This window comes from Narcine bancroftii, chromosome 2, assembly GCF_036971445.1.
Source record: "Narcine bancroftii isolate sNarBan1 chromosome 2, sNarBan1.hap1, whole genome shotgun sequence".
Classification (NCBI taxonomy): domain Eukaryota; kingdom Metazoa; phylum Chordata; class Chondrichthyes; order Torpediniformes; family Narcinidae; genus Narcine; species Narcine bancroftii.
The window spans coordinates 82,546,268-82,572,427 of NC_091470.1; the positions used below are offsets into that span (position 1 = coordinate 82,546,268).

General features: G+C 46.7%; 1 protein-coding gene across 1 annotated transcript in view; it reads right to left on the bottom strand.

Moving 5' to 3' along the window:
• Positions 1 to 19,075, bottom strand: part of LOC138752888 (1-phosphatidylinositol 4,5-bisphosphate phosphodiesterase beta-2-like) — a 129,164-nt gene extending 110,089 nt beyond the window's left edge. The window contains exons 1-7 of the mRNA XM_069915499.1: positions 18,998 to 19,075; positions 14,947 to 15,024; positions 14,415 to 14,483; positions 12,785 to 12,925; positions 11,799 to 11,878; positions 10,822 to 10,875; positions 8,218 to 8,293 (exon numbers count right to left, since the gene is read on the bottom strand). Of these exons, the coding sequence (XP_069771600.1) occupies positions 8,218 to 8,293; positions 10,822 to 10,875; positions 11,799 to 11,878; positions 12,785 to 12,925; positions 14,415 to 14,483; positions 14,947 to 15,024; positions 18,998 to 19,075 (576 nt within the window). The remainder of the gene's footprint in view (positions 1 to 8,217; positions 8,294 to 10,821; positions 10,876 to 11,798; positions 11,879 to 12,784; positions 12,926 to 14,414; positions 14,484 to 14,946; positions 15,025 to 18,997) is intronic.
• Positions 19,076 to 26,160: the final 7,085 nt, after the last annotated feature.

Below are 26,160 nucleotides of genomic sequence, written 5' to 3' on the forward strand. Positions count from 1 at the left end.
AAAATGATTAAAGGTGAGTAGAGCAGAAGATGGGCCATGATTGAGGGGTTGACCATAAAAGATTTAATCTGAGATATTTGTATCTAAATCCTAAGTGGCCTCATTTAACTGTTCTTCATGGGGTCACACAGAGAGTAGAAAACTGGAGGATTCAATCTCATGATGGACTGTTGTAATGGAGGATTAAAACCATGTACTCAGATGCTTTTTGCTTATGTGGAACTGACGACACTGGGTCCACACGCAGGTCACCTTACTTTCAGAACTAGCAGATGTAATTAAACTCAGCCATGGGAACTTATCTGAAGATACACTTTGAAATGGAATTCCACCGTGAGGCCCAGGGAAAGCAGTTGTCAAATACGACACTCTGAAATTGACGTATTGGTCACAACCTGTCTTGCTCAAGAAGTTTTAATGAGTCCTTGTATCTACGAGATAAACCAGGATATCATAGCATCCTGCTCCATAATAATTAATCTTCTAAATTGTAGAATAGTATGCTCAGCTTTGATTTTGTCTGACAAATGTTAGAGGGAGTGGGTGCATGATTAATTGTTTTTGGGGTATAAAAGTCTGTGGTCCTGCTGCTGAAGTTTAGACTCTCCGAGGGGTGGGAACACCCCTTGTCAAGAAGGAAGAACAGCCAGAGTCCGAGCAACGTCCCGGTCGGGGGAGGTGGAGAAGCTGCTACCAGCGCCCTGACAACCTACTACAAGTGTGCAGTTGTTGCCTCGCTTCGGCAGTTGGGACCAGTCCAAGCGTTGATAAGTATAGTTGGGAAGGGCTTGCATATTGTAGTGTGAAATCAGCTTTTGAATTAGTAATAAACATTTGTATAAACTGAACTGCTCTCGGTGTGTGTGTCTATTTTCTTTCGGTAGCTAAAACACTGTGACCAATCTAAAATGAACAAAATGAGAGGTATAAGTTTACCCAAGACAATTGGCGCTGCGAGCAGGATTGGTCTCAAGATGTTCCGCCGAAAGAAAGAGGTGAGCCCTGAGCAGTTTTTGATTCCGGGATGGACTTCCAAAGATGATGGGTTTGGCATGCTGGCTAATACCCTGTCTTTGTTGGGACCACCCATCAGTTGGGATGAAAGGTTAGAACCCTTAAGTGTGCCTCTGGGAGAGCGGGTTGCCACTCTCCTCCGAGAAAGTAAATTTCCAAAAAAACGAGGGACGCTGACTGACGGTTTTTGGCTGCTGGCCACAGCCTTACGCCACTCCGTTCAGCGTGAAGTTGAATTAGTTCAGCAGCAGGTGAAGTCTGAACATAAGAGAAAACAACTAGAGGAGGAAGTAGAGACTCTGCGACAGCGCTGCTCGATGATGAGCGAAATTGTTAGCACCAGTCAGGATCGAGCCAAAGAATGGGAGGATAAGCATGTTCAAACAATTTGCCGTAATATTAAACTCCGGCAACAGCTCTGTGCGAATAAGGAAAAGCAAGGGGTAGAACCTGATCCACATCGTATTCGTGCCATGATAAGGAATGGCAATGATCCTGATGTGACTGATGATTGGGACGGGAATATCTGGTATGATGATAATGGTAATAATGCAGATACCCCCCGGCATGTGCCTGGCATACTCCCCTCTCCCTCCGCTGTTCAAGCCCGCCCCGTAAGGCAGCGGACTGTCCAAGCAGATGAAGGCGAGAGGGGGGATGATGTAAGTGTAGAAACTGAAGGGACCGGTGCTCCGATCTCCCAGGCGGACCCAGGGGAAGGCTCCCAAACCCCTGCTTATGCTAGGTGGGCTCCCCCCTCAACGGGATGGTCTCAGCAGCCTCCCATGTGCCAGAGTGGTAACAGGGGTCGGGAGCAGTCAACAACAATACGTGACTTTACTATAAAAGAGCTGGCCGCCATTGGAGATCGTTTTAGGCAAAAGACAGGAGAAACTTTGGCGGCCTGGCTTCTGCGGGTTTGGGAGCAAGGGGGAGGTAGCATATATCTGACCCCTGAGGAATTGTTGGGGTTAGGATCATTAACTACTGATATTCGAGTCACTGCTGAATTACGTGGCAGAAGGAGAGATGTAGACTATTTACTTGCTACTCTAGGAAAAGCCCTGTTACGGGTGTATCCGTCACCAGTAGATTGGGATCTGCATTTGCAGAACCATTGGGGCACACCAGAGGAGGGTATAGCAGTGATTCGCCAACAGGCCGTGGCCTCTGCTTTGTATGCGGGGTGCCTGAGGCTGTGGATGCATGGGGGGAGCCCTGATGAAGAATTATTCACAGCTGGAATGCATACCCGATTGGTTCGTTCAGCCCAACCTACTATACGGGGACTGGTCCTGTCTGTAACTAGTCCGCTAATTGGGCACCTCGTATCTGAGGCGGTGCACGCCCTATCTGGACTCCAAGAACTGGAGTTGGGAGGTAAAATCCACTCACGTACATCCCAGGTTAAAGCAGACAGACAGGATGAAAGGAGAGGGGCTGCTGTTAATAATGGACTGACCAGAAAAGAGCTTTTTCTAACTTTGTTAAAGTTAGGCGTACCTAAAAGTGATATTGATGGGAAACCTACTGCAGTCCTGTATGCCCTTTATAAGAGGAAGGCAGGGGAACATCATCCCCAGATGCTGGGTCCTCCCGGCCCAGCTGTGCCTTCTGCTCCCACTGCTGCTTCTATCGAGTCAGCTTCTCCTGCCCAAGTCACCCGTGATGAGGTACAACAATGGGTTAAACAGGCTCTTAAGGATAACAATAGCATGTGGTCCTGGAAACCCTCGAACCCTTCTGAAGCCTGAAGGTGTGGGCAGGATTCCCGTGTCTATTCCATCGAGACACGGCGCACACACGGGGATCCGCGGCCCTACATACCATTAACAATTCACTGGGGTGGGGGTAATGATCGCCAATACTTGGCTTTGGTTGACACCGGTGCAGAGCACTCGGTGATTCCTGGTAACCCTGACCTCTGGAACGGACCCACATTTCGAATAGAAGGAATGGGAGGGGCAATCACCCTGGCAAAGGAAATAAAAGTCCGTGCCACGGTGGGTGATGGCCCTTCCCCCATATGGTTACATGCGTTGGTAGCTGCCACTGACGAGTGTATTCTGGGTATTAATATGTTGGCCGGTACAGCCCTTAATACTAGCCAAGGGGGGTTTGCATTCGGAATTCGGACTATTACAAAAAGATTAGTGGTGGGTCAGGCCAAGTGGGATCCCGTGGTGGTGCCACCCCCCTCAAAACCTGTATGCATTCCGCAATATCGCCTCCCTGGAGGGCAGGAGGAGATTACCGCCACCATTGATGCTTTGAAAGAAGAAGGGGTAGTGAGGCCTGCAACGTCGCCCTTCAATAGCCCTGTTTGGCCTGTCCAGAAGCCGGACGGCTCCTGGAGAATGACGGTTGATTATCGTTTTTTAAATAAACATGCCCCACCACTTGCTTCGGCAGTTCCGGACATTGTTACCCTTATTGAAAACATTGCTACTGGGAACTCAGGAACATGGTATGCTGTCATTGATCTCGCTAACGCCTTCTTCAGTATTCTTATAGACGAAGTCTCACAGGATCAGTTCGCCTTTACCTGGAAGGGGCGCCAGTATACCTTCACCCGCCTCCCTCAGGGCTACGTACACTCTCCCACTATTTGCCACGGCCTAATTGCTCGTGATTTGGAGGCAGTACCAGTGCCGCCCTCCCTCTCGATCCACCACTATATTGATGATGTGATGATCCAAGGCGCCTCAGAAGAGATGGTACGAGAAGGTATGGAGAATGTCCAAGGTGCCCTGATGCAGAGGGGGTGGGCCATTAACCCCACCAAGATACAGGGCCCGTCCCAGACGGTTATTTTCCTTGGGATTCAGTGGCATGCTGGAGAACAGGTGGTTCCTGATAAGGTTCGCAATAAGATCGCAGTCCTAGCCAGGCCTGCGAATAAAAAGGAGACCCAGCGTTTCCTGGGGTTATTGGGATACTGGCGACGTCATATTCCACACTTGGCATTGCTTTTACGCCCCCTGTATAAGGTTACCCGAAAGAAAACAGACTTTGTATGGGGTGACGATCAGGAGAGGGCATTCCAGTCCGCCAAGCAGGCTATTCTTCAGGCCCTGCCCATCTCCCCCCGCATCCCAAATACCCCCTCTGAGTTACAGGTCTCCGTCACTGATCGGGTGGCATCCTGGAGCCTCTGGCAGAAACAAGAGGGTCGCCGAGTCCCGCTGGGATTCTGGTCACGAACTATGCCCGAGGCTGCCACTCGTTATTCTGCTTTTGAACAACAGCTACTAGCCTGTTACTGGGCCCTGCTGGAGACGGAAAGAATGACGGGCGATGCAGGTATTCAGTTGCGACCTGTGCTCCCCATAATGAACTGGGTCCTGGCTAATGATGCTAATTTAAAGATTGGACGGGCTCAGCAGTCTTCTATTGTTAAATGGAAATGGTACATTCAGAGTCGCGCCACCAGTGGGCCTGAAGGGGTGAGCCACATACACGAACAGGTGGCTGAACTTCCGTCTCTTCGTGAGGACATTGAACCCGCCCTGCCCCCTCCTTTACCCCTTTCACCAGTTCAATGGGGTAAACCATATGATTCACTCACTCCAGCTGAACAAGAGGATGCCTGGTTTACTGATGGTAGCAGCCGGTGGATGCAAGGAAAGCAGAAGTGGAAGGCAGTAGCATACCACCCCAAGTCAGGAACTCACTTATCGGAGGAAGGGGATGGTGGCTCTAGCCAGTATGCCGAGTTGAAGGCGGTCACCCTACCACTAGACCCCCATGATCACCCTCTCCGCCTGTATACCGATTCCTGGGCTGTGGCCAATGGACTTGTGGTATGGATGTCTGATTGGCAGCAGAATGACTGGCTGATACATGACCGTCCTGTATGGGGCAAACAACTGTGGCAGCTGTTGTGGGATGCCTCCCACCATCGGGAGATAACTGTATACCACGTTGACGCCCATACTACTGCAATGACAAACATGGCCCAACATAATGCGGTGGCAGATCAGCTTGCCACGATCAGTCGCACCGATACTGTTCCCCTGGCTCGATGGGCGCATGAACAGAGTGGCCACCTGGGGGAGAAGGGATCAGCTATGTGGGCCCGTACCCATGCCTTACCCGTCCATCAGGATGATGTCCGCGAGGTCGTACGTACATGCCCAGCCTGCCAGCTAGCAAAGTCCCGCACCGTTCCGCCTGGTCCGCATGGCCGAATAAGTAGGGGAGCTCGCTCTGCTGCAGTCTGGCAAATTGACTATATCGGTCCCCTGCCAGAATGTATGGGTAAGCGTTACGTTCTGGTAATGGTTGACACCTTTTCGGGCTTGGTCTTTACTTTTCCCACCAAGACAGCTGACCAAGCTAGCACTATTCAAGGACTAAACCATCTACTTTCTCGTTATGATGTACCAGAGGAAATTCAGTCTGATAATGGTTCCCACTTCTCCGGGAAGACAATCTGTGATTGGGCAAATGACAACGGTATCCTATGGGTTCATCATATTCCTTATTACCCACAGGCTGCAGGTTTAGTTGAACGGATGAACGGCTTATTGAAGGAACAAATTCGTTTGTTAACACCACTGGGGACCCTGAAGGGATGGTACCATGTGCTGCAGCAGGCAGTCGACAATTTGAATCATCGCCCTTTAAAAGGAGGTACACCTTTCCACTGACTTCTTCACGCTCCTGAATTACAGCCTATTCCAGAGGAAAAACAGTCATTGCCCCCCATCCCCGAACAAGAGAATGTTGGACAAAAGGTATGGGTGGCACCACCAGGTAGTGGCCCTCCTGTAAAAGGGGAAATAGTGACACCTGCCCAGGGTAACACTCAGTGGGTAGCTATTGAGGGACAGGATGATTTAGTATGTTTAAACACTGAACGCTTATGGTATCGTGAGTGACATGTGTCAGGCTTCTTTGTTCCAGGTTCTCCATTTTACACTCCTGGTGATCTGGCTTAACAGCTGCTTTGATGCCAGCAATTGGATTTGTAATGTCGAGGAGGTTCCAAGGGAGTTCCCCGTGGGAAACACGGTCCGATGCATTACACCAAGGAAGTCCTCGGTCACCAGCCTCAAGTGCAGCTTATATAAATATGTTATTGTTCAGCATGTTTCAAAATCTGTTCGTGAGCTCCAGTATCTGGGTATTGTGGCCAACAAGGATAATTTGAGCCTTGGTTGGAATCCTTTCTCATGGCTAACTGCTACATTTGGGGGAGTGGGCCACACTATCCTCCGTTGGTTGCTCGCGTCATTGCTTATCTTTGTAATTGTTGTTTTGATTTCTCTTTTTTCGCTCCCTCTGTACTCAAATACTGGTTAGGCCTCGCAAATGACAGATTGTGACCAAGGGGTGGAATGTAATGGAGGATTAAAACCATGTACTCAGATGCTTTTTGCTTATGTGGAACTGACGACACTGGGTCCACACGCAGGTCACCTTACTTTCAGAACTAGCAGATGTAATTAAACTCAGCCATGGGAACTTATCTGAAGATACACTTTGAAATGGAATTCCACCGTGAGGCCCAGGGAAAGCAGTTGTCAAATACGACACTCTGAAATTGACGTATTGGTCACAACCTGTCTTGCTCAAGAAGTTTTAATGAGTCCTTGTATCTACGAGATAAACCAGGATATCATAGCATCCTGCTCCATAATAATTAATCTTCTAAATTGTAGAATAGTATGCTCAGCTTTGATTTTGTCTGACAAATGTTAGAGGGAGTGGGTGCATGATTAATTGTTTTTGGGGTATAAAAGTCTGTGGTCCTGCTGCTGAAGTTTAGACTCTCCGAGGGGTGGGAACACCCCTTGTCAAGAAGGAAGAACAGCCAGAGTCCGAGCAACGTCCCGGTCGGGGGAGGTGGAGAAGCTGCTACCAGCGCCCTGACAACCTACTACAAGTGTGCAGTTGTTGCCTCGCTTCGGCAGTTGGGACCAGTCCAAGCGTTGATAAGTATAGTTGGGAAGGGCTTGCATATTGTAGTGTGAAATCAGCTTTTGAATTAGTAATAAACATTTGTATAAACTGAACTGCTCTCGGTGTGTGTGTCTATTTTCTTTCGGTAGCTAAAACACTGTGACCAATCTAAAATGAACAAAATGAGAGGTATAAGTTTACCCAAGACAACTGTTAAGCAGAAAATAGGTTACACATTCAGAATGATACTGGAAATTAGAAAAATGTGAATAATGAAGAGGAACCATCAATCAGCAATTAAGGTAATTAGTTGGTCAAAACATGGGGAGTCACCCCATGGGTGGACAGGATTGTCAGAGATATAAAACCCACTTCTGGGTTTAATATCTACACCAATCCTATTGCTGCCTTATACATCTTGCTGAGCTCAGCAGTATCTCGTCTCATCCTTTCTGTCCTGTGACTGCCTGAGATGTCCTTTTGCTCCCTCTTGCTAATATCCATTCTCCTTTCCCTCCTCCAATCACTTGCCTTTCTGAGCAGCATCAAGGGTTCCATTGATAGACTGAATCCAATTGTTTATTGGCATATGTAAAGAGATACAGTGAGAAGCTTTGCTTCATGTGCTATCCGGGAATGTCAACTCATACTTAACTATGGTGGGTAGTGCAATCACAACACAAAAGTGTTACACAAAGTCAAAAAGTGAAAGATGCAAGAAAGTAGAATATTTGTGAAGCATGTAAGAGGAGGATTTGCCAAGAACCCCTTGCAAATTGACGCCACACTCTTCCCCACATTCCCAAATAAAGATTCTAGCACTTAAACAATCTGGCATTGACATTATCTCACTACTTCTGTCTTTAGGGAAATGGCTTCAAATGTCTCCTCACGAATTGACCAGGATCCATCCACATTGCATGTCTAAGACCCTTGGGAGTTGAATTGGCCAATCTACACTTCTGTGGATGTTTCTGTCAATGGTCCTGAAGCAACAGATGTCATCCTAACTGATTGTGACTTCCTTCCCTCTGGTCAACATCACCAGAAGATCCTGATTAAGCACAGTGACAGGATTTCCTGCAAACACCATGCATATTTGTAGTAGTTATGTGTCAGTGACTAGGTCCCTTCCCTCAGGACTAAATTCCCATCATTTCCCATTCTGAGGGGAAATTCCATCAGCCTGACCACACAGCATAATTCTCCCTGCATCTCTCTCACCCTTCATCATAGCAAGAAGCAGACCCACCTCAGTATTGGAATCAAGCCAATGCACCCAAACAATTCACTCACCTTCCGACTCGGAAGATTACAGGCAGTCAATGCAGCCTCCACTCGCTTCCTGTCAGCTGGAAACATCTGGTAAATACTGTAGACAGATTCAAAAAAACATGCTAAAACAGAGAGACCTTACTGAAGGGTCTCTGACTTCAAATATTGACTCTGTTTATCTTTCCACTTGTAGTGCGCTGAGGAACCAGCAAGCAAGCACAAACTCAAAAGACTGTTCAACGGGCTTTATTCCAGTAAAAGTTTGAATACCAGTTCAAGCCTTGGTGTCTCCCCGTGTGACTGGCTCAGGAAGGGCCGGCTCAGGTTTAAATTCAGGTAGAGTCAGCCAGGTGGAGTCAGCCCTTTAGGTGGCCTTCCTGCAGGTACAGAGATCGTCCCCCCCCCTCCCCACAGGTCGTATCACCACACCAAAGTGGTCTGATCTGCTGATTATTTCCTGTTTTTGTCAATGAATATGCTAACTCCAGCTCTATGTCAATTACAGAAGTTGACCATTGATTGTCCTGGTATTCTTTTAAAAATCCACTATTGTGTTGAATTATTGGAATATCAGAGTTCTGTTGAATTATTGAAGTTTTTGGTGGAAGCATTTCCAGTGATCCAGACTAACCACACTTCTGCTGCTTTTGAAGCCAAATGAAATTTGGGATGTCCCCCATATCCCTCAACAATTTCCACAGGTGCGTTGTAGAAAGCTCACTGTGTGGTAGGGGATCTGCTCTGTCCAGGACAAGAAGGAGCTGCAGAAGGTGGTGAATGGACCTCAGAACATCACACCAACCTCCTTAACCTCCTTGCCCTCCAACTGCCCCTCCCACTGCTTAGGAAAGGCAGCCAACATATTAAAGGACCCATCCCACCCTGACACACCCACTTTTCCTTCAGGGAGGAGGCTCAAGAATGAAATCAAGGTTCAAAGACAGATTCTCCTCTGCAGCCATCAAGCTCCTGAATGATCTCCCAATACTGATCTCATACTATAGACTCTAGCACTATACTCTGTAATGTGCTCTTGTTCATCTCTTTTGAACTGCTAAGTACAGTACATGTTAAAGTTCACTTGCTGGACAGCTTGTGAAATTAACCCTTTTGACTGGACCCGGTATAAAATGACAATAAACTTAAAATTGAGAATGTGTTGAGTTGAATTATGGGGGTATTGTGATTAAATTGAATTATTCAGGTATCAGAGTGGAATTATCTGGATATCCAGGCTGAGTTGAATTATTCAGGTATAATATTTGTTTTATTAGTTACAAATGTGTTTGCAAATTCAAATATCCCTTCAATGGGAATATTCACTTAAAGTCCCCGGAGATGAATGGGATTTTCCTCAGGTTATGACAGGAAGCAAGGGAAGAGATTGCTGGGAATATTGGTGACAACCTTTGCGTCCTCTCTGGCCACAGGAGCAGAACCGAAAGATTGGAGAATGGAAAGTGGCTTGTTCAAAGATGGTAATAGGGAGAATCCTGGGAATTATAGACAAGTAAGTCTCACATCAGTGGTAGGAAAACTATTGGAGAGAATTGTTAGGGACAGGATCTAGAAGTTTTGGAGAACTCTGGTCTTATTAGCAATAGTCAACATGGCTTTATGAGGGCACAAGCCTAGTTGAATTTTTTTTGGAGGAGGTAACAAAACAAATTGATGAAGGTAAAGTGGATGCGTGTAAATGGATTGGACATGGTCGGCTCATCCAGAAAATCAGAGCATGGGATCCATGGAACCTGGGTGTGTGGATTCAGAATTGACCAGCCCACAGAAGACAGAGGACGGTAGTAGATGGAACATAATCTGCCTGAAGGTCAGTGACCAGTGGTATTGTGCAGGGATCTGTTCTGGGACCCCTCCATGTGATTTTTAAAAATAAGTTGGATGAAGAAGTGGAGGGGTGGGAAGGTTGTAGGTGTTGTGGATCGGGTCAAAGATTCTCGTAAGTTGCAGTGGGATTGAGACAGGATGCAGAGTTGGGCACAGAAGAGGCAGGAAGACATTTGGAGTGCTGGCCTTCATTAGTCAGGAGAGAGAGTTCAAGAGCTGTGAGGTTGCAGCTTTATGAAACTCTGCTCAAACTATACAGGTGTTCAAGATCTGGTCGCCTCTTTATCAGAAGGATGTGGAAGCTTTAGAAAGATTGCAGAGATTTAGTAGGATACTGTCTGGATGTGTGCAGAGATTTACTAGGATGCTACCTTGGATAATGACACAACTGAGTGGAAATGTACAAGGTTATGAGGTACATAGAAAGGGTGGACAACGAGCTTCTTTTTCCTAGGGTGACAATAGCTAGCACCAGAGGACATGTGGCTGAGGTGAGTGGAGGAGACATGTCAGAGGTATGTTTTGTTTTTACACAGAGAGTGGTTTGTACCTGACATTGCTGGGAGTGGTGGTGAAGATTCAAAAGGTTCTTAGCAAGGGACATGGGAGGGTTGTGGGCAGTGAGATAGAGGAGGGTTAGATTGATGTGATTAGGTTTATATGGATTAGCACAATATCATGGGCTGAAGGGCCTGAACTGTTTTGTACTGTATCATGTTCTAATATTTAATATATTTGCAGATATTTAAAAAGTTTCTCTTTTTTCAATAGTCACCATACTTTTTAACTGGAATTCTTCTCTCTTCATTCACAAATAATTTTATCTTGGTGTACCTGCACAGTAAAATGACATCATTAAATCATCTATTCATCTGAGGCTTGATTCCTTAGCAACCACATCAGAAACTTGACTTGCATTTCAAAATTGGTCGGGAGTGACAAGCTGCATTCCTTTCCTTAGAAAATGTTGTTGAAAGTTTTTCAAAGAGTAGGAATGGAGTTGCAGCCAAAAATGGGGATGAAGGGGGACCTGGGATATCCATTTGGCCTGCTTTCCTTGGTGCACTGTGGCATGCGTCCAATGGGGAACAGCTTCTGGGATTCAGACCAGAACTGGGCTGTGGGGAGAAGGGAGTGGATAAAGGTGAGAGGGGCAAGCAGTTGTGATTGGGCCATGGTTGTGGCTGGACATTAAAGGCAGTGTTGGAGCCATTGCTGTGATTGGGAAGTCATTGTTGTTTTATTCCTTCTCATTCAATGTCACACTTCGCTGCTCCCCAATCATTAATATTCCTGCGTCACCATTAATCTGACTCTCATGTCAATCAGCCACACAGGTTCTGGGGCTACATGAGAGATCTGGGATCCTGTGTTGAGTGACTCCCCTCCTGACAGTCCAAGGTCCCTCCACCCTCTGCTGGGTATATCAGAAGGTGACCAATGCTCTGCACTGACCTGAACGTGTGCGACCCGAACACCTCCTGAGGAGTTCAACATCATCCAGGACTAATAGCCAGTTGTAGCCCCATCCCACCCACCACCAGTGAATAGGGGCAGCAGTGTGAGCCACCCACATAGTGCACCCAGGCAACCCTGCTAGCACCACTAAGCCCACCTCCTCCATCACCAAAGAGGGACGAGGCCAGGGGCACACCACAACCTGAAAGATTCCCTCCATGTCCCACATCGTACCGAGTAGGAAAAGTATTGCTGTTCCTTCCGAAAAGGATTTTCAGGGGTTATCGAGGCACACTCACATTTTGTTGATCGTGAATAATCTTGATGCATTGTGGGTCAGAGGATGGGTGGCAATTTTCAGGATTTCTTCTGCCCAGTCCTAAATAGAATGAGAAAGAACAGATCGAGCTGCAGAAAACATCGTTGTTTCTGCAACCCTCCACCCTGACCCACACCAACTTGGTCAAACCAGTGATTCTGAACCCCTCCACCTTGACCCACACCAACCCTGTTAAACCAGTGGTTCTGAACCCCTCCACCTTGACCCACACCAACCCTGTCAAACCAGTGGTTCTGAACCCCTCTACCCCAACCCACACCAACCCAGTCAAACAGGTGGTTCTGCAACCATCTACCCCGAACTGGTCAAACGGTAGTTCTGCAACCCACTCGACCCTGACCCACACCAACCCAGTCAAACCAGTGCAATGTGAAGGAGGTTTTGTGTCCACTTTCCAACATCACAGATCTAGCAGGGAAGCAGCTTCCTCCCTTGTGAATGGGACATGGTAGCTCACCCCCCCCACCATCACTCCAACCCCTCACTCACCCTCACCATCACTCTGACTCCTCACTCACCCCACCATCACTCTGATCCCTCGCTAATACCCCTTGCTCTCTTCAATCATACCCACTCAGCAATCCTTTCACACACCAGCTCCATGCCCACCCACCTGTATCACCACTACCCACAGCCCCTCACCTTCCTCACCCCATCATCAACCCAAACCTTCACCCTCCCTCCATTGCCACACCCCCTCCATCACACCCTCACCAACCCCATTCTCTCCATCGCCACACCCCCTCCATCACACCCTCACCAACCCCATCCTCTCCATCACCCGTACCCCGTCTATCCTCCAGCCTCTCACCCATCCCCGCCTTCACTGTCAGAAGTTGGTCAGTTGGAGATGATCTTTGCCCCCACCTTCTCCTGGGAAGGGGTTGACCTGTGTGGTGTGAGGGACAGTGGGCATTATTCTCCTGCCCAGTGCCATCCACCTACCTTCACCACGTTTGTCTTGAAAGCAACAAAATTGTTGAATGCCAGGCTGGAAAACTCGGGGCCAGAGACCACGGTCAGACTCTTGGTGTAGAAATTTGAGTCAGGATTCTCCACGTGGAAAATCTCCCGAATTTTAGGGTTCTGTGGCAGGAAAGGATCGGGATGTGAACAAGCATAAGGAACATGTCGTCCAAACTCCATTCTGGGCTGGGAATCAACCTCGATGATGTTCTGGGATTGGAATGGTGCCAGGGGTCAAGCAAGATCATCAGAGGTCAGCAGTAGCCAATGGTTGGGCTTGATTCTGGCAGTGACAACCTCAGCACTCCAGAACCAACCACTTCAGAGCAGTTCATTATACTTCTTACTTCCCCAGATTCTGGGTCAGTTCTCCCTCGACACAGGTCAGTTCCTTCCTGGACACAAGTCAATTCCCCACGGACTTGGGTCAGTTCCCTCCTGGACACGGGTCAATTCTCCCCTGAGTCAGGTCAATTCCCTGCTGGACATGGGTTAATTCACTCCTGAACATGGGTCAGCTCCCACCTGGACACAGGTCACTTCCCACCTGGACACAGACCACTTCCCACCTAGACACAGGTCATTTCCCCTGGACATGGGTCAGTTGCCACTGGATACTGGTCATTTCCTACCTGGATACAGGTTCACCATCCCCCTCGCTGTTACCAAATGTGTAAATGGGGTTCACCACCCCCCTCTCCATTACCATACATGTAAACGTGTTTACTGCCCCCTTGTCATTAATGTACATGTAAATGGGGTTCACCAACCCGCGCACCATTACCATACATGTAAATGGGTTCACCGCCCCCTTGCCATTACCAAACATGTAAACAGGGTTCACCATCCCCTTGACTTTTTTTAAACCAAAAATTTATCTTATTCACAATAAATTATTTACAAAGGAAAACCGTGGAAGTCTCTTCCAGCCTCAGTTTCATATTCTTATAATTCCATCTCTGTCCATTGTGACATTAATTTATTTTTAGTACCATTACCCACCACTGTGGCACTTTGTCATTACTCCCCCTTTTGTTTGAGGGACTTCCCCCTCAGTCTCAACCCCTCAGTGTCCCCAGTAACGGGAGGACTCTGGACTCTGGTCCTTCCCAACTCCTTTGGCTGCACCAAGCCTCAGTGCGTCCCTCAGCACGAACTCCTGCAGCCTGGAATGTGCCGGTTGGCAGCATTCCCTCATCCACACCTCCGTGTGCTGAAAGACCAACAGATTTGAAGCAGATCAAAGTGCATCTTTCACCAAGCTGACCTCTTCCAGCAGTTCTGGATGTCGACACTGTGTTCATCCCCTGGGAATAGCCCATAAATCAGAGAGTCCTCTGTCACGCTGCTACTGGGGATGAACCGTGACAAGGATCCTTAAGCCTTTTTCCACACACTCATAGCCAATCTGCTTTCTGCAATGTGTTGGGTGACTATGAGCAACCTGAATTTCTTTCATTTCGATTCTAGGTCACTATAAGGAATTTTCTGAATGCAGTATCCCAGTTCTTCTCATTCCCGGCCCTCCACTTTGTGTAGGTGTCAGGTTGTTGCCCATTCTGTCTGGCTGTGCCTTTGTACACCACCCCGGGCCATGAATCCATCTTACCTTGGGGACTCTGGCATACTTCCCAATTCTTGTGTCACGGATATCCGTTAATGCTAAGTGGTCCATCTGCTACAGAGAAACATAATAGGGATCATGATTATTTTCTCAGAAATGTAGGTGCATTATTTCATTTTTTTTTTAATTAGAGTGGTTTAGGGTGGGAAATGGAGGACAAAATTCCAGGCAATGAACCCCCATCCAATGCACTGGAATAGGCTACAGAGGTTTGTAAACTCAGCCAATACCATCGTGGACACTGGTCTTCCCTCCATGAATGACATCTCTAAGAGGTGGTGCCTCAAGAAAGCAGCTTCTAGCATCAAGGACCCTCACCACCCAGGCCATGCTCTTTCCTCAGGAAGGAGATACAGGAGCCTAAAGACACACACTCAAAGTTACAAAAAAGCTTCTTCCCCTTTGAATGGACAAAGGGTGACACGGTTGGCTAGTGGTTAGCACAACGTCGTTACAGCGCCAGCGATCGGGACCAAGGTTCAAATCCCGCACTGTTTATAAGGAGTTTCCCCCTTACCTTGTTCTGATAGGTCCAATACAGGAAGTGTCCTTGTGAATCCATGCGCATAACCACCGGCAACCCAGTTCCTGTGTCCTGAGGGCACAAGTGCACGCCATTGGCTCAGTGTTAGCCAGTTCATTTTGCGAACCCTAAATATTGTTGTTGATGAGAGTTTCTGAGCTTTCGATTCCACTAGGGCAGGAACTAGCAAGAGCAAATTGGAAACAGATGTTCATGGGGGAAAAGCACAGATGTAATGTCGAGGAAGTCGAGGGACCACTTATGCTGGGTTCAGGAGAGGTTTGTCCCACTGGGACAGGGAAAAGATGGTAGGAAAAGGGAACCATGATTGATGAAGCAGGTGAGGCATCAGTTAAGTGGAAGAAGGAAGCATACATTAGATATAGGAAGCAGGAGAGGTTCGTGAGAAGTATACTGTAACCAGGAAGGAGCTTAAGAAAGGACTGAGGAGAGCTCGAAGAGGCATGAGGAGGCCTTGGCATGTAGAATTAAGGAGAACCCCAAGACATTGGACATGTATGTGAAAGATGATGAGAATGAAGGTGGGGCTGCTAAAGGATAAAGGAGGCAACATGCCTGGAGGCAGAGGAGGTTGGGGAGATCCTAAATGAATATTTTGCTTCAGTATTCACAAGAGAAAAGGGCATTGATCAGGGTGAAGTCGGAATAGAACAGGCCTATGTGCTGGACAATGTGGAGATTAAGGAAGAGGAAGTGTTGGAACTTCTGAAAAACATCAAGATTGATGTCCCCAAGGCCATTCGTGATATACCCAGGTTGCTGTTGAAAGTGAGAGAAGAGATAGCTATGATCTTTGAGTCCTTCTTTGGTCTCAGGAGAGGTGCCAGAGGATTGGAGAATGGCAAATGTAGTCCCCTTGTTTAAAAAAGGTAATAGGGAGAATCTTGGGAATTATAAACCTGTGAGTCTTTTGTCAGTGGTGTGTGAACTAATGAAGAGAATTCTTAAAGATAGGATCTATGAGCATTTGTAGAGTACAGTTTACTCAAGGATAGTCAGCATGTCTTTATGAAGGGAAGGTCATGCCTCATGACCCTAACTGAGTTTTTTGAGAAGGTAACAAAAGAAATTGATGAAGGTAGGGTGGTAGATGTGGTCTATATAGATTTTATTAAGGCATTTGACAAGATCACCCATGAGGGACTCGTTCAGAAAGTCATGAGGCATGGGATCCATGGAACCTTGGCTGCGTGGATAAAAAAATTGGCTTGTAGTAAGAAAGCTGAGTAGTAATGGAAGGAAAGTATTCTGTCTGGAGATCAATAACACAGGGATCTGTTCTGGGACCCCTGCTCTTTGTGATTTTTATAAGTGACCTGGATGAAGAGGCGGAAGGAGGAAGTTTGCAGATGACACAAAGATTAGAGGAGTTATGGATGGAGATTAAGGATGTCGAAGATCACAAGAGGGTATAGAAAGGTAGTGGAGTTGGGCAGAAAAGTAGCAGATGGATTTCAATCCAGATAAGTGTGAGATGCTTTTTGGAAGGACAAACCAGAGGCTAAGTACAAGGTTAATGGTCGGTTACTTAAGAGTGTGGATGAACAGAGGGACCTTGTGGTCCAAATCCATACATCCCTCAAGATCGCCGCACAGGTTGATAGAATAGTTAAGAAGGCCAATGGAATGCTGGACTTCATAAATAGGGGGATTGAGTTCAAGAGCAAGAGGACATGTTGCAAATCTACAAATCTCTGGTGAGACCACACTTAGAGAATTGTGTTTAGTTCTGGTCACCTCATTATAAGAAGGATGAAGAAGCTATGGAAAGGGTACAGAGGAGATTTACTAGGATATTACCTGGCAAATGAGGCAAGATTAGCAGAGCTATGACTTTTCTCTTTCAAGTGTAGAAGGACGAAACAAGACTTAATAGGTGCCTACAAGATTATGAGAGGCATAGATATGGTCGCCAGCCAGCATCTGTTTCCCAAGGAAGTAATAGCAAACACCAGAGAACATATGTACAAAGTGAAGAGAGGGAACTTTAGGGGAGACATCAGGGATAAGTTTTTTTTTTTTTACACACAGAGAGTTGTGGGTGCCTGGAATGGTGGTGGAGGCTGAAATATTGGGGGCATTTAAGAGACTCTCGGACAGGTACATGGTTGGAAGAAAAATAGAGGGTTATTGGGTAGGGAGGGTTTTGTAGTTTTTTTTGGGAAGGAATATATGGGTCGGCACAATGTTGAGGGCTGAAGGGCCTGTACTGTACTGTGCTGTTGTGTTCTATGTTCAAAGCTAAAATAAATGATTAGTGATTCTGGGAGTTGGGGGGAACAATAAGAAAAATGATGTTGACAGAAATGAATAAAAAAGAGGGAGGAGAAAGACCCAAAACTTACAAATTCTGTGAAGATCCCCACCCACCCAAACCCCCCAAAAAATAGATACTGTCATCAAAAGCATGCAACCAAAAGAAAATAAATAAAACCAGAAATACTCAGCAGGTCGGGCAGTATCTGTGGAGAGAGAACAGAGTTTTATCAGAAACAAATTCATCTACTCGTCGCATTCATGGATTCCCTTCAGAGATGTTGCCGGGCCTGCAGAGTGGTTCCTGGAGGGTTCTGGTTTTATGTTTGCACAGCAGGATTCCACAAAGAGTGATGTGACAAAGGAGAGAAATGTTTTTTCAATGATGGTGGTTGAGTGCATGGACCGGGAGTCATTCACTTCACCACCTTGACCTTAATCTCCACCACTGTCCCAGATCTCACTGCCAATGCTGAAAAGACGCTCACCGGCAGGATTGCTGAGGTCCTGGAAGGTCACACTCTACCATCTTCTCAAGGGCAGGTAACACCCACGTCCAAAAAGGTGAATCATAAAAGCCATCGTTATCACATTTCATATTCATTGCATCTTCCGCTGTCTTACCACGGATCACCACACTTTTATATTTAAATTCATAGCATTCCACCACATGGTAACAGGGTCTTTGGCCCAACTTTTCCATCCTGATCAAGCTAGTCCCATTTGCAGACATTCAGCCCATATCCCTCTAAACCAGTGATTCTCAACCTTTTTTCCCCACTCACCTACCACCTTAAGCAATCCCTTACTAATCACAGAGCACCAATGGCATAGGGATTGCTTAAGGTGGTAGGTGAGTAGAAAGAAAATGTTTGAAAACCACTGCTCTAAACCTTTCCCATCCATGGACCTGTCTAAACACCTTTTAAATCTTCCAAACTTCCCCATTTTTACTAGTGTCTGTGTGAAAAAGGTGCCCTTTTAAACCCTTCCCTTCTCACCTTGAAGCGATGTCCTCTGTCTCGATTGCCCCACCATAGGAACAAAGACAGCGACTATTTACCTCACCCAGGCCCTGTTACCATGCCATTCTTCACCAAATCCCACATTGAAATGGCACCATACTGTACCTTCCTCATCCAGCCTTACTATTCCCCAAAAAAAAAGACAAAATGCTGGAGGAACTCAGACAGCATTTGGGGAATGAAATTGACATCTGATGTCTCTATACCCTGTTGCACAACAGATCTCACTGGATGTTACCATTCCAGCGTATGGTCCTGTTCCTCACTCTCCCTTCCACACAATAATTCTCCGCACTAGACCGTGGTCGAAATGCACCTCACTGCCTTTCACTTATTTACTTTGTGCCTTGTTTACTGTTCCTTGTTCTGACCATCCCTTCTCTGCCAACCGACGCTGCACTGCAGGTCCAAATATAATGTTGCAGAAAGAGTTTGCCCAAAGAGTTTCCCCCACCTCCTTCCTAGTGGTCTCTCTACCTCTTACACCTTCTGCCCTATCACCTCAGGGTCCTTCCCCTAGCTTTTATCACCCTTGGTACATGTTTCACCTTTTCTATCTTCATCTTAGTCTTGATGACCCAAAACGTTGATACTGCCTGACCCACTGAGACCCCCTGCAATGCTTTCATTGCTCAAGATTCCATCACCTGCAGCTTTTGTATCTTGCAAAAGCCTGTTTTAATGTGAACTGAGGCTACAGTGACAATATTAAGTGGTGCAGACTCTCAGCCATAGTCACTTACATCATCCCATTTAATGAACTTCTCCCCACGGACCAGGAAAGCTTTCACCTCAAGCTCAGGGAGTGATGCTCCAGCCATTCTCAGCCAAGCAAAATGCACCGAGTTTTCCTCGCTGCTGGTTGGAAAGGGTCTCGGCCAATGATTTCAGGAAGTTTATCTACAAAAGCTCTCTTATTTATAAGCAGCTGGTCCCCGTAAGTCAACGAAAGCTGGCAACATGTAAAGTGAGATGCAAATAAAAGCAACCAGAAGGTACAGAGGAACAAACACACAGGTTTGGAATCACAGTAAATAGAAGTTAATAGAGAAACGCACTTCAACACAATTTCACCACCAGCCTCATTTTCTCCTCTCCACCTGTCTGCTTTTCGCAAGTGTCTCTGAGATTCCCTAGTCCACTCATCTCGCCCCCACCCAATGTTCTTCCCCTTTAGGCACTTCCCACTGCATCCGTAATGTGGAGCTTGTCCCAGATCTTCTCCCTCACCCATTTCCATCCAGAGCCTTCCAGGTGAGGCAGAGCTTTACATGCACCTCATTCCGACCTAATCTGGCGAGTCCAAATTTGAGTGGGAGACTGCTTCACTGAAAACCTATGCTCTGCTTATGGGTCAAAACTTGAGCTTCCCACAGCAAACCATTGCAACTCTCACAACTATTCCTTCAGCGGGACTGTCATGGTCCTGCTCATGTGTAGTGACATGAAGATTCTAATTCAAAAGGGAAATACATGCAACTTCATCTCTATGATGTATCTCCTATTCCAAAGTGAGGGCCTGAAACTGGGTTTACACAGGTGAAGGGAAAGGTGGGAGACAGACTTGGGCACAACAATCCACGAGCACTGCTGGTCAGACTTGTGTCTGGACAGAATGACAGCAATTATTAATGCCAGGTACAGGTTGGTGAAGTACAATTTCCTGCATTAACTGTATCTCACACCACAGAAATCACATAAATTTAAATAAGAAATGTCAGAAATTAGTTTTGGGTGTGGTGTGGAGACTGGAACCTTTATCCATTCAATGTGGCTGTGTACAAAGGTGGAATCCTTCTAGGAGGACCTGGGGACATTCTGAAAATAATTTCAAATGTGGATTTTCCATAGAATCTAGAATTGTACCTTCTGGGAAACATTATGGACATGAGTTTTAAACTGCCCAGATTCCAAATTCAGTTCGTGAAGGTCACCTTGTTGGCAGCCAGGAAGTGTATAGTGGTCATGTGGAAGTCTGACCACCAACTAAATATTACACTATAGCGGCCTGCACGCAGAGACACACACAAACCAGCCTGCAAAATGGCTGACAAATGCAGCAACCGTGCACCTCTAAGGGTGACACTGGCCATTGGCCCAGGTGACCTCCACATGATGTGAAGATGGGGAACTCTGGCAGGAAAGCTGGCCAATCCGTGGTCAGCGCTCTGATGACACGGGCCTAACATTGGTGCCAGAGGCCCATATAAGCAGAGTTGCCAGTGCAATAAGGCAGTCTTCGATTCCAACTCCTTGTGTGTGTCTTCCTTTTCACACTCGTCATGGTGCATGCACTGCAACACGATAGAACACAGAAATGCAGAGTTATGTTCCCCTGGAGAAAATCACATACAATTTAAGGAAGAAATCTGACACATTTATTAGGGTGTGGCAACCCTAACTGCAACACATTGGTACACAGATATAATTCTACCCCTTCTGAATAAAGGAAATGCAACAAACTGTGCCAGTCATGAAATGATTGAGATCATGAAGGGGGTCGTGGCCCAAATGACGGGCTCTTGTATTTTGTTCCTTATCTATTTTGTTGTATGTTTCTATTGTTGGAAGAGATTGGGTTGTTTGTTTGGATTTGTACAAGTCTTTTAAAATCAAAAGTAAAATATTCAACAAAAAATCTATTCCTTCAGTGACACGTGTGCGTGTTTTGCATGGAGGACTGGAGAACGCTGTCCCTTTGGGTTATACTTGTCCTTGATTTGACTTGACCTAATTGTGCTTTGTCTCATCCATTGTCAGGGTCGGGCTCAGTGTAAACTTCAGTAACAACACGTTGTATTCCTTTTGGACAACATGAACAGTGAGTTTTCTAATTTTAGGTAACTCCCACCCCTATCCAATTCCACTTTTTCCAGCTCTTCTCTACTTATTCCAGTACTTATTTTTTCTAACTTTTATTTCTCCACCCCTTCCCTAGAGCTCACTCCTTTTGTGTCTCTCCACTTCTCACACCTTCCATCCTGCACTCGATCACCTCTAGACCCCCATCCCCAGCTTCTTTCCCCCTTTATATATGTGATGTCACCTCTGCTATCTTAAGTCTTGACCAAGGGTCCAGACCCAAAACATTCTGACCATTTCTATCCATGGATGCTGCCTGACCCACTGAGGCCCTCCAACAATTCTTGAAACAGAAGGCAATGTTCACAAAATCAAAGGCCAGTCTCCCCATTCTACCTGCGTAAAGATTACTCACAGGTTTACACAAGAACATAAGAAATAAGTGCAGGAAGAGGCCATCTGTCCCATTAAGCCTGCTCCATCATGGCTGATCTAGCTGTGGGCTCAGCGTCACCTTTTCCCAAGAACCCTTAATTACCTACTCTGCAAAAATCTATCAAACTGTGTCTTAAATATATTTAACGAAGTGATCTCCACTGCATTGTTAAGCAGGGAATTCCACAGATTCACTACTCTCTCCATCCCTCCTCATCTCGATTCTAAATCTACTCCCCCAAATCTTGAGGCCTTGTTCCCTATTCCAGACCCACCTACCAGCAGAAACAACTTTCTTGCTTCTACCTTGTCTATCCCTTTCATTACTTTATATTTGTCTCTATAAGATCCCCTCTCGCCCTTCTGAATAAAGAATGGTTGAGGTGTTGCATAATCTGCCTCTACACACTGCAAGAGGCAAGCACTGCATTTAAGGCCTGCACTTCAGTGCATTACTGGGTTTGTTTGTGTGAGTGTAATTTAATTTAGTCACATTTGGGAACCCACCCACCATCCCCAAGGATGTTTTATCCAACCAGTGCCACCAAGGGATCAGGGGAGGGTGAGCGGTACTTTGTCCAGTTGATGCAGTCAAACACAGAAAACAGTTTGCAGTGTTGAGGGAACAGAGAGGTGGGTGGAGGGAGGTCAGTTGGAGGTCATGCTGCTCCTGAGCCTGGTTAAAGAAGGTTGAGGCAAGGATTCTGGATGCTTGCTGATGTTATGAGGAAAACATCTGTGCACAGACACTCCTGCACCGAGAGCAGGCAGTGTAAGTTAGGTGGCCTTTCAGGACTGAAGGGCACCACAGAGTTGGAGTACATCCTGGACAGGGAAGGTCATGTTTTAATTCAAATTTGCATTTTGGATGTATTCAGATGGAAATGAGCAGATTGCAAATATGCAAATAACCCTCTTTTTTAAAAAAAAGGAACAAGAGGTTAGCTCAAATTGTGGACATGAAGCCTTTGCTCCCATCTTACAAAGAGGACAAATGGAAAGGGAACATACACAGTTAATGGCAGGTCTCTTAAACGTATTGATGTGCAGAGGGATCTGGGGGTCCATGTCAACAAGTGGTCATGCAAGGAGATAGGGTAGTAAAGAAGGCCTATGGTACAATTGCTTTCATTGGGCAGGGCACTGAGTACAAAGTGAGGAGGTTACGTTGCAGCCACGTAAAATTTTGGTCAGGCTGTACTGGGAGTCCTGGTTGCCCCATTATAGGAAGTGTGTGGAGACTGGGGAAAGGCTACAGAAGAGGTTTACCAGGATGCTGCCCAGTTTAGAGGGTGAGTCACAGGGAGGGGTTGGACAAATCAGGGTTGTTTGCTTCAGAGTGTAGGAGCCTGACCTAAATTTTAAATCATGAGAGGCACAGATAGGGTAGGCAGTCAGAATCGTTTCCCCCAAAGTGGAGGACATGCCTTCAAGGTGAGAAGAGAGATGTGTGAGGCTTTTTCATCCCCCCCTCCCTGTTTCCCATCATCCTTCCACTCATCACTTCCCAATCTCTCCCTCTACCTCCACATGCCTCCATATTTGCAGATTTTATTTTATTTCAGACATCACATACAACCCTGATTCCATTTTCCAAGGGAACAGCAGAATTACCACTTATTCTAGAGCAAAAATAAACTGTAGTACACAGTTTAAACGTTTTCTCTCTCATCATGTCTCTATTATCCACAGCCACCCTTTCTCAAATCCAGCTCTCTCCCTCCCAGTTCCAGCTCCCTATCATCTCCCTCCTCACCTGCTAACCTCTGCCTCATCTCTCCCTCTCACCTCATTACATCAAGTCTCTCCCTTTGGTACTCCTGAAATCCTGACTGTCTCTTTGCCTCGCGCATTGAGTTATTCTAATTGTTTGTTTCCTGCTACAACTATACTTGATCCCAGGATAAGTGTCTCCACAAATTGGCTGGTCCACTTTAGTTCCTTTGCCACTGAAACCCTTTCTGTCAACATTGCACCTATTTCTGTGTACACTTGGCTGGTCCCTCCCATAAACCTGCTGTCGTCCAAAGTTCCACTGCTCCATGGTCCCCTGGTTAGGGTTACAACTTAGAAACAGGTCCATTAAAGCAGGGAAGCTCTTATCCTGAAGTCAGGCCAGCGGCCGTGATGACAGTTCCATCCTAGAGGGCGCTGTCCAAGATCAGCTCTTCTTGGGCCCATGGTCTCCGAGGGGCAGCCCATCATGCACTTGCCATTGATGTGACTCTTCAATTTGCTCATGACATTGCACAGGCTTTGGAATTTGCCCATTCAGACGTGACACAAAATCGACACGTCAGCAAGCACTAGATCCTCAGGGACACACTCCTCCAACGGTCACCCTGGGACCAGCACGGTGGAGAGCACCAACAAATCTTATGTGGGTTTTGCCAGGCCTCTGTTGGTCAGTGGTGAGGAGGGGATGACCTCTCTGATGCACGAGATGAGCAGAGATGACACACACCCCCAATGACCCCGCCGCAAGAAGTTACCACCTCCCCGAAACTAGCAGCAGAGTTGGAAGTGATGTTATATGGGACAGGGGAGGCAGCTGACTGGGGAGGATTTCTACCTTCAGTTTATGAGCACTGGCTTTAATGAAGTCAGGCTGATCAGTGGTGAGATCAGAATTCTTTAATTAGGAGGGGTAACCAGGAGCTTAACTTGAAAATTTTCTTATATTAGAAGTACAGCAGGATGCTGTATGACATAAGAGCAGAAATAGGCCATTCATCCCATCAAGTCTTCCCCGCCATTTAATTATGGGCTGATCCATTTCCCCCTCAGCCCCACTGCCCGGCCTTCTCCCTATAACCTTTGAAGCCCTGGCTAATCAAGAATCTTATCACTTTCTTTAAGTACACCCAATGACCTCCATAACCACCTGTGGTAACAAATGCCACAGATTCACTACCCTCTGACTGAAGAAATTCCTCCACAACTCTGTTCTAAGTGGACTCCCTTCAATTTTGAAGTTGTGCCCTTTTGTCCTGGACTCTCCCACCATGTGTTACAAACTTTCTACATCCACTCTGTCCATTCCTCTCACATTTTAAATGTTTCAACGAGATTCCCCCCCCCCCACCTCCTAAATTCCAACAAGAACAGGCCAAGAGCCGTCAAACGTCAGGTGCTGCTCAGCTCAAGACTGAAGGAAAATGGAGAAGATGGTGACGGCAGATGTATTCATCATGTGCCTCTCCCTCCCTTCCATCAACATCACCTACTGCCCCTGTCAGGTGGCCAACATGCTGAAGGACCCACCCCACCCCGGGCACACACTCTTCTTCGCATTGGGGAAAAGATCGAAGAGTGTGAAATTGTGCACCAAGAACAGCCTCCTTACAGCCGTCAGGCTTCTGAATGAACCTCACAACAGTGCTCTCGTGCTGCCCTTGCTTTGTACTACCTGCCCTTTCACTGTAACATGACACCCTCTAATGTGCTCCTACTTTGTATGGCCGTCTGCATGTTAGAGTTAATTTCATGGACTGCCCACAAAAGGAAGGTATATGTGATGATCATCCTGAACATGATTGCAGAGCTCAGTTCTGCTGTGGTTCCAGCTGCATCGGTTGGGGATTCCTGTCCACTTTTTGTGGCCTTCCTGAAGTGGCGCAACCTTGTCAAGCTCAAGCAGTGGAACTCTGAGTTGGAGCCGTGGGTGGGGGCATGACCAGCGACCACAATGCTGAGAGTTACATCAATAGCATGTTCTTCGGCAGTTCTGATCCTGCAGCCCAAGGTTCAGGGATGGAATAGTTGATCACCAGGCAGAGACGAGTGGTGGTCATCAGGGAAGTGTCTGACTGCACCTCCTGAACTGCTTTTCCATGTTGAAAAATGGTGAGGGCGAATGCTCCTCTGAGGAACCCTATGGGTGATCCATCTGCACATGGCAAAGGGCAGAGTCATACTGCACGGAACAAGCCCTTCAGCCCATCTCATCTATGCCAAACATTCTGGGCTAGTCCCACTCATCTGCAATTGGCTCACATACCTTCCTATCCATGTACCTGTCCAAGTATCTTTTGAACATTATAATTGCCCCCTCTTCTAATTTCCTCTGGCAGCTCATTCCAGGTACAAGCCATCTTCCAAGTGAAAGCGCTGACCCTCAGATTCCTCTTAACCTATGCCCTCGAATTGTTGAATCATCATCCCTGGGAAAAAGACTGTGAGCATTCACTTTATCCTTCCCCCTCATTACTTTATAAACCTCCATAAATTCACCCTTCAGCCGGGGAATAAAACCCCAGCCTGTCCAAAATCACAACTCCAGGGCTTGCCTTCCATAATCTTCTCCACAGTGAAGACTGGTGTGAAATGTTCATTTGAAAACTCACCCATTTCCTGTGGCCTGATGCCCCTGTTGATCTTTCATGGGACCATTATACTCCCTATACATAGAAACTCTCTTGAGATTCTCCTGTCACCAGATCCATCTCATGTCCTCTTTTTTCCCCTCCTGATTTCCCTCTTAAACCACACCCCTACACCTCTTATGCCCATTGAAGAATGTGTTTGACCAAGACTGATTAAATTTGATATAGCACTCCATTTTCCTGACCCGACCATCAACATCACTTAAGATTCTGCATATATTCAGTAGCGGACCCATTTTCCATTCCTTGAGCAATCCAGGGCTACCTTTTAGTTTTGTTATATT